This window comes from Aptenodytes patagonicus, chromosome 9, assembly GCF_965638725.1.
Source record: "Aptenodytes patagonicus chromosome 9, bAptPat1.pri.cur, whole genome shotgun sequence".
In the NCBI taxonomy this organism is placed as follows: domain Eukaryota; kingdom Metazoa; phylum Chordata; class Aves; order Sphenisciformes; family Spheniscidae; genus Aptenodytes; species Aptenodytes patagonicus.
This window is the reverse complement of record NC_134957.1, coordinates 12,987,944-12,995,931: the sequence shown is the minus strand read 5'-3', so window position 1 is coordinate 12,995,931 and position 7,988 is coordinate 12,987,944. Positions and strand designations below refer to the sequence as shown.

General features: G+C 53.4%; 1 protein-coding gene across 2 annotated transcripts in view; it reads left to right on the top strand.

The window, feature by feature from the left end:
- The first annotated feature begins 1,299 nt into the window (after positions 1 to 1,299).
- The window catches only part of LOC143164736 (transcription factor SOX-3-like), a 30,461-nt gene continuing 23,772 nt past the window's right edge, over positions 1,300 to 7,988 (top strand). The window contains exon 1 of one of the 2 annotated variants that reach the window (XM_076347661.1): positions 1,300 to 2,285. In XM_076347661.1, the coding sequence (XP_076203776.1) occupies positions 1,352 to 2,285 (934 nt within the window). In that variant the 5' untranslated portion in view covers positions 1,300 to 1,351. Of the gene's footprint in view, positions 3,111 to 7,988 lie in introns of those variants that run through there. The other variant, XM_076347662.1, reaches the window with a different exon arrangement.

Below are 7,988 nucleotides of genomic sequence, written 5' to 3'. Positions count from 1 at the left end.
CCCGTCTCCTCGCCAGCCCTGCAGTGGCAGGGCGAGGTAGACTGGGCAGCTCTGTGCCCGCGCTGCTTTCAAGGAGATGCCAGCCCTGTCCGTGCAGGTGCGGGTGTCCGTACCTCTGGGGAAGGAAGGAAGGGAGGAAAGAAGGAAGGGAAAGGGAAGGGGAGGGGAAGGAAGGGACGGAAAGGGAAGCCCGTGATTGACAGCTTCAGTGAGCTCCACTCCACTCACACACCCTCCGCCAAAGTTTTCTTTCACACGGAGGGAACTTCGCTGTTGCCATGAAACTTGGGGGTTTTGCAAGCGCCGTCCCCTCCCCCCCATTCTCTTTGGGGCAGCCGAGTGGAAAAATTCAAGTGGCAATGGGGTGGGCGTAGGTGGGGATGGCCGGGAGCGCCTGCCGGCAGCCAGCCCGACCCCGTTCGCATCCGCACCGCCGCCTCCCCCGGGCTGCGCCGGCCTGCTGCCGCGGGGCAGACCGTCTCCCACCGGGACGGAGTGCCCGGAGGCCGTGCCCGGTCCCCGCAGGGCGGTGCGGGTTCTCCCCCAGGAGAGGGCTCAGAAATGGAAGAGTTTAGTCCGTGCCCCCGCCTTCATCCGCTCCGGGAGGGGTGTCCGTGCAGCGCGGGCTCGCTCCGTCTCCAGGCAGCTCCTCCGGGCTTGGCACAGGGCTGTGCATCCACCCGGGAGCCCCAAATCTCTTTGTGCCCAGCAAACGCACGGCTCCCGCTCGCAGCACGGCGCCCCGCCCCGCCTCCCCGCGCCCCCGGAGGGCAGCCCCTGCCCGCCCGGCGCCCGGGCCCGCTCCTTCCCCCGCGGCGCGGCCGGCAGCTGCGGGAGCCCCACCGGCCTCTCTGCACCGCGCAGCCCCGCCTCTGCCCCGTCCCGCCGCTTGGGCCGCCAGCCCAGAGCCGGGGGCAGGTGCACGGCCCGGGGGCTGCGGGGCAGCGGCGCCCGGGGACGCGGCAGGGAGGGCCGGCGCCAGCAGCCCCGAAACGCCAACTTTTTGGCTCCCCCCACCCCCCGGCTCGTCAGTTACCGGCGTCGGGGCTGTCGGGAACCGCTCGCTGATTGGCTGCCGCCCGCTCATTTATAGCCCGTCAATCAAATACCCCGGGGACTGGTGTGCGCATCGCTTGGCGCTGCCCGCGGGAAGCGCTCCGCACCGCTCCGCAGGCGCGGCCGCCGCAGCAGCAGCGGCGCCTCCGCCCGCGAGGCAGAAAAACTTCCTCTTCCCGCAGCAGCCGCCCAGGCAGGTTCTTCCCCCCCCCCCCCCTTTTTTTTTTTAACTTCCTCTCCCCGATCTGGTGTCCGCCTGCCCGCCACCCTGGCGCACCTCTTGCCGGCTCCGGCCATGTACAGCATGCTGGAGACTGAGATCAAGACGCCGCAGCCCACGCCGGGCAGCGCCGGGGGCAACCCTGCTGCGGGGAGCAACGGCAAAGGCGGCGGCGGAGGCGGCGGGGCCAGCAACGGGGCGGGAGCCGGCTCGGACCAGGACCGGGTGAAGCGCCCCATGAACGCCTTCATGGTGTGGTCGCGGGGCCAGCGGCGGAAGATGGCCCAGGAGAACCCCAAGATGCACAACTCGGAGATCAGCAAGCGCCTCGGGGCCGACTGGAAGCTGCTGAGCGACGCCGAGAAGCGGCCCTTCATCGACGAGGCCAAGCGGCTGCGGGCCGTGCACATGAAGGAGTATCCGGATTACAAATACCGGCCCCGAAGGAAGACCAAGACCTTGCTGAAGAAGGACAAATACTCGCTGCCCGGCAATCTGCTGGCCCCGGGGGGTGGCAACGCAGTGAGCAGCCCCGTCGGGGTGGGGCAGAGGATTGACACTTATGCCCACATGAACGGCTGGACCAACGGGGCTTACTCACTGATGCAAGACCAGCTGGGCTACAGCCAGCACCCGGGCATGAACAGCCCCCAGCTGCAGCAGATGCACCGCTACGACATGACGGGCCTGCAGTACAGCCCCATGATGTCCACGGCCCAGACCTACATGAACGCCGCCTCCACCTACAGCATGTCTCCCGCCGCCTACGGCCAGCAGCCCTCCACGGCCATGAGCCTGGGCTCCATGGGCTCGGTGGTGAAATCCGAGCCCAGCTCGCCGCCTCCTGCCATCACTTCCCACTCGCAGAGGGCCTGCCTGGGAGACCTGCGGGATATGATCAGCATGTACCTGCCCCCGGGGGGGGATGCCACAGACCCTTCCGCCCTGCAAGGCAGCAGGTTACACAGCGTCCACCAGCACTACCAGAGTGCCGGGACTGGCGTGAATGGTACTGTACCACTAACTCACATATAAACTTGGCTGCTCCAGACGGCTCCCCGTCTTAATCCCTAACCCATCACCGCTCCCTGACTACACCGGGACGTACGGCAGTGTTGCTCGGCTTAGCAGACTTAATACTAACTTTGGAGAAATTTTAATAAGGAAATCCGTTAGTTGTGTCCTTTTTTTTTTTTTTACAAAAAAAAATATTTGAGCAAGCTGTTATTTTAATAGATCACAACTCCTGCCTCCTAGAAGCCGCTGTGAAGTTTTTAAACCACGGCAACTTCTTTCCTGGTTTCTGCTAGGTTGGGCACTGTTTTATTCGCTTAAAAGTTTTTAAAAGATCTTGCATCTTCCAGTTTGATTTCTAGCGTTGCAATGACAAAAAAAAAAACGGCGGGCTTTTGTTTTTAAACTCAGTTGTTCACATTATCGTTGTGGTTTCTTAAGTGTTTTGTTCTTCCCACCTTACCGAGCCTCGCTTGGTTTCTATCCACGATCTGTAGCTTTCACGACTTTTTAACTTTAGGGTTTTGTTCCTTAAAAAAAGGGGAGGTGGGAGAGAGCTGTGCAGGTCGCAAACGCATTTCTTTTATTTATAGTAAGTTGTGTGTCTTGGGTTTTCTTAAGCTGTAAACTTATGTAAATTGGTTTGTGAATTTTACTGTGAACCATGTTTTGACATATCAGATGAAGAAACGTTTTAGTTTTGTTTACCGGATTTCTTCAAAAAAAAAAGTCATCGAAACACCTTCCCTCTCCCTGTCCCTAGTCCTCGTTTGCTTCCTTCTTCCAAACGAAGAGAGATCAATAAATTTTATATCGGCCATGTCGGCAGTCTCCGGGCGGTTTGTGCGGGGGCGGGCGCGCCGCCGGTCCCTCCGCGGCGACGGGGAGCGTGGAGCGGGGCAGCGCGCTCCTTCCCGGGGCTCCCCGCAGCAGCCGCGGTCCCGCCGCCCGGCCGAGGAGCCCGGGAGCTGCCATCGCTTTTCGGCCGGGTTTCTGCGGCTGCCGCGCCGTGGTGTATTTTGGTTGGGGCGGGGGGGAGGAGTGCTCCATCGAGTTGATTTTCTTCTAAAGAAAAGCAGGACCCAGGCCCGAAAAGCGTCGCTGTGCTACTGGAGCTGCTGCTCTCCGAGCCGCCGGCCACTTGTTGCCTGTCCGCCCGGCTGGTTTCTCTCGGCCGACGGGGCGGGAACGGGGTTACACGTGTGCGCCTCTGGTTTTTTTGCTCTGGACGATTTGCTTAGAAACCCGAGCTCATCTGAAATATTTACAAAAGTAAAACCCGTTGGGGAACTCTTAATTAGACTCTATTAAAAATGAATGGTTACAGGAGTCCCCAGAGGAAGTAAATAATTCAATCTTTTCAGTATGTTTGACGAGCGTGTTTTTAGTCTGGACAACTTTTCTTTCCTTTCCCTTTTTTTTTTTTCCTTTTTTGTAGGGGTCTGCGTTATTCCTGTCTGTATTTCTGTGGCCGCTGCGGAACAGCCCCGAGCTGCAGCCCCCGCGGAGCCCCGGGGCCGCCGGCTGAGCGGGAGACCGCTTACCCCTCTCTCTGCTTGGCGGCAAACGTCGTGCTCCCGGCCGACCGCCCCAAGCGTGCCCTCGGCTCCTCCTGGCTTCGAGCGGCGGCCCGGCGGGGCCGCGGGCCGGGCTCAGAGCTCGCCGAGCCGGGCGGCCGCTCCGCAGCCAGAGCGTCCTTCCAGGCGGTCGGTGCATTTCGCAGCGCAACCCCGCCTCGAGCCTCTGCCTTTCGTTTGGCTTCGACTAACCTTTTCGCCGTTTGTCTCAGTACAGAAGGAAAGGGAACGGGAGGGGGCTTTTGTTGTTTGGTTTGGTTTTGGTTAAAGGGGCCTGCTCTGCTCGCCCCTTATGAAGAGCAGCTTCGGGGAGACTTTGCGCCCCTCCGCTGCCCGCTTGCGGCGGCCGAGATCTGCCGGGGGCGCTGGGAGCCGCTTTCCCTTCCCCGCTGCTTTCCACCCTCCCCGCCGCTTTCCACCCTCCCCGCCGGCCGGGCCAGGGGCCCCGCGCTGCCTGCCGGTCCCGCAGCGTGGACGCCCCGGCGGCGGTGCCTGCCTTGTCCTCTGCCGGGAAGCACGTCCAGGCTCGGTCAGGGCCTTCCTCCGGCTCTTTCAGGAGGAAAATCAATGTTCTGCAAATCACACCGAGAGTCTCCTCTTCTGGTGCGGGGTGCCTGGCTCCTGGCCACCCGGGGAAGGGGGAGTGCCGGGAGCAGCTGCTGCAGGTCCTCGACCCGGGGAGAGACCCCGGGGCCACGCACGCTGCACTCTGCACAGACAAGCCCCTGGGGCCATCTGCCTTCTGGTCCGTGTGGTAAGCCCCTGGCACCACACACGGTCCCCTCTACTCAGGAACTGCCGTGCCAGAATTGGGGGTAATCACTTTGCAAATGAGAACCCAATGTGTTTAATACCCTCAACTCCTTCCATAACATTTCTGGTGAAATCGGGCAAACCTGTGGCATTGCTTTCTCCTGTTTGCGCTGCTACCCTTCAGGTAGGAGTGTGCCTGTTACTAGCTCTGTGGGGAGAAGCAGTCCCGTACCCGGAGGTCTGAGAGAAGGTCAAGACCAGTGGTGTTGGTACAGTACATGGAGATTTGCAGGGGGGGCAGCAGCAGCTCCCGTTTCATCTCATCTGGGGCTCAAACTGCTCCGCAGTGCTCTCCAGAACAGGCAGTGCCAGGACAGCTCTGGGAGGGGAAGTGTGACCATCCTGTTCCCTGAAACAGGTCTCCCTCAGCCTTCCCAGACAGGCGTGCAGTGCAAGTCTGACAGAAGTGAGGGCTCCTGAGCAGGTGAGCTGCTGCCAGCACTGGAACTGTATTTGATATCTTCAGAGTTGGAATTGCAGCTGCACCATTATAAGTAGTTCTCTTCATCTGAGTTCTCTGGAAGTGGATTCTCTGCCATGAAAGGGGAGATACGCTGTTCTTCAAAGGTTTGCAGTATTTAACGAGTTACCCTCCTCGTTTGCCATAAGTGGGGGCCTAAGGAGAGTTTGTGAGCAAGTCCCTGAGGGGTCACAGAGAGATGCCTCTGTATAAACTACCTTGTTCTCTCTGAAAGCTCATCTCAGTGGTTTGGCTTGTGGATGCTTTTCCTGAGCTATTGATTTGGAGATGCCCAGACAAAATCCTCCACGCAGTTTTCAGCTTCCTGGGGCTGAACTTTATCCTGAAGTTTGTAAGTTGTGGGCAGAGCTTGTGGAAAGGGTTGTAAACAGGCACACACCACTGGATGGGGGAGAGACACATTGCAAGCCGAAAGCAACAAACCCAGCCTTGTACATAAGTACAAGTACAGATACAGCCTCTTCTTCCCCGAAGACGAGTGTATTTTCTATCAGAGGGCCAACAGCATAGAGGGAGACATTGCCTGAAAGACAACTTTTTTTCAAAGAGCACTGTTAGATCCTTTGCTTGGACTCAAGAAATCTGCCTCAAGAACAAATGCAGAAACATGTTCCCTTTAGAATTATTGAAGGTCTGTTTTATTTGTACTGAACTTCATTTTTAAATTTTCAGTTTATTCTGGACATACACATACATCCTGCATGCATTAAATGCCTTTTGAGCAATGCCCGTGCGGGATTTCACACTCCCACTTGTGTGGGAGGGATCAGAATCAAGCCATTAACATTCTCAGGGAGAGCAGGTGAAGTTACAAACAGTTATGTATGAGACATGTTGGCTCTGTGGAAAATGTGCCTGCACAGGATCCCTCGCCCCACAAAATCCACAGCACTGTGCAAGATAGGGCACGTGCAAAATCATTAGCAACTATTTGCACCGTTATAAAAACTACAGCCTTATTCTAGAACCTCTAGAATAGATGCAAGTGCATTCATTATCCCTGAACATCAGCCGTGGAGAGGATAATAACGTTAGCATTTAAGTGTAATGACAATATTTAGGCTTTTGCGTTAACACATCTTTGAATGGAAGAGTGGAAGATCCCACTTGGTGCTACTGTTAGTCTGTCAAAAACCAGTGTATTGGCTTACATTTTGATGGTTCCTTCCTATACCAAAGAGCTGCAGAGTTAATTTATTTCAACAAAAATTGGTAAGTGAAAATATTTTAAATTAAAGTTTCAAGACAGTCTGGTTGGGGAGTAAATTCTAATAAGTAGCAGAGGAATCTGGGTATTTTAAGAATATTTTTTCAACCACACGTTTTTGTATTTCTAATATTTTTTGCTAGAAGAGGAGATTAATATTAAGTTCAGTAAAAGGCATATGATTAGCATAAACACTTTATGAAAGCATTTATGAATCAGTGCTTTCCCATATCAAACATGAGACTAAGAAAGTATACTTTTCAGGAACATTAGAAAGATAGGAACTTGTCTAACTATTCTATTCTAACTGAATAGAAAGAATTCATAGGAATGAATACAGCAGAAGAGATGAAGTTAGGTGATGTTCAGGACTGGAATGTTGCTGCTATTCCCAATGCCTGCAAAAAGTGAGAAGTTTGATATGGCTTCTTTTCTACTTATGTATACTTTTAACCTAGATTTATTGTAGTCAAGTCCAGTTAATTTACATGGTGCAGATTCAGATTATTTCTATGGTAAACCTGGAGTGACAAAACACAGAAATCTTAAAGAGAAAGAGATAAAATTTGAATCCATTTCTTTTAAGATTTCTCAAGGAAGGAGTGGAGAGCTGTTATTGCAGACCTGTTTGCATGAGGTAATTTAGTCATTAATGCAGATTAAGTTTTCCAGAATAGTTTCCCATATGCTTCTCTATCATGACTTTTTACTGATGCCACTGGATGCAGTAATAATTGCAACACAGTGACTTACTTCACAACAGAATGTCCTCAGGATGAGGAATTAATTATTCTTTGCTGTGAATACCATTCACAGCCAACTTCTTTGTGTTGCTAGTCAAGTAAACAGGATTTCAGATTTGCCTCCTCCAAAGACATCCTCAGAAGCTCTTTATCCATCTTATACCTCAGTTTTCAAGTTTCTAAAATGAGATGTATACCTACTTAGTGCAGCATGGGAGGTTGCAATGCATGTGAGTGAGTGTGTTTGTGTGAGAGCAAGAGAATGGGGGGGGGTGTCACAGTAAATCCATAAAGAGATGTATTTATAGCTCCTCTGTGATTAAAAAAAAAGTATGTATCACTTAAATGTTATTTAAGTCAGCGTTATGCTCAGGATGTTCATCTTTATTGTTGTTGCTAAGTTCACTTATACCATATTTATGCCAGGTTACTTTTATTTGGTAATACATAGAATTAAGCTAAATCAATCTGAGCATGATTTGGCCTGGTTTAAAAATGCTTGTGCTAACGTAACTGAAGTCTCCGATTCATGTCCACATGACAAAGCAGTTGTGGGGTTTTAACACATTACTGCCCCAGAGCTGTTTGCTCAGTTGATCTTCTGGAAATCACTACGCCTTTTTCTATGCTTTGGCCATCACAGTTCACATGCTGGTGGATTGGTGCAAACTCACCTTGGCTGATGGGGAGAAGTGTGAAACATAAACTACTGCATAAGCTGTGCTGCTTCCAAAGAAATGCAAAGTGAACCAGGTTCTCAGAGCACCAAATTGCTGTGTGTATATTCCACGTGCACAGAAGCCCAGAGCTTGAAAAGAGTCAGGGGAAGGGCCTAAGAATAAGAGGGGAATTAAGCAATGTTAAAAACTTGTGAGCT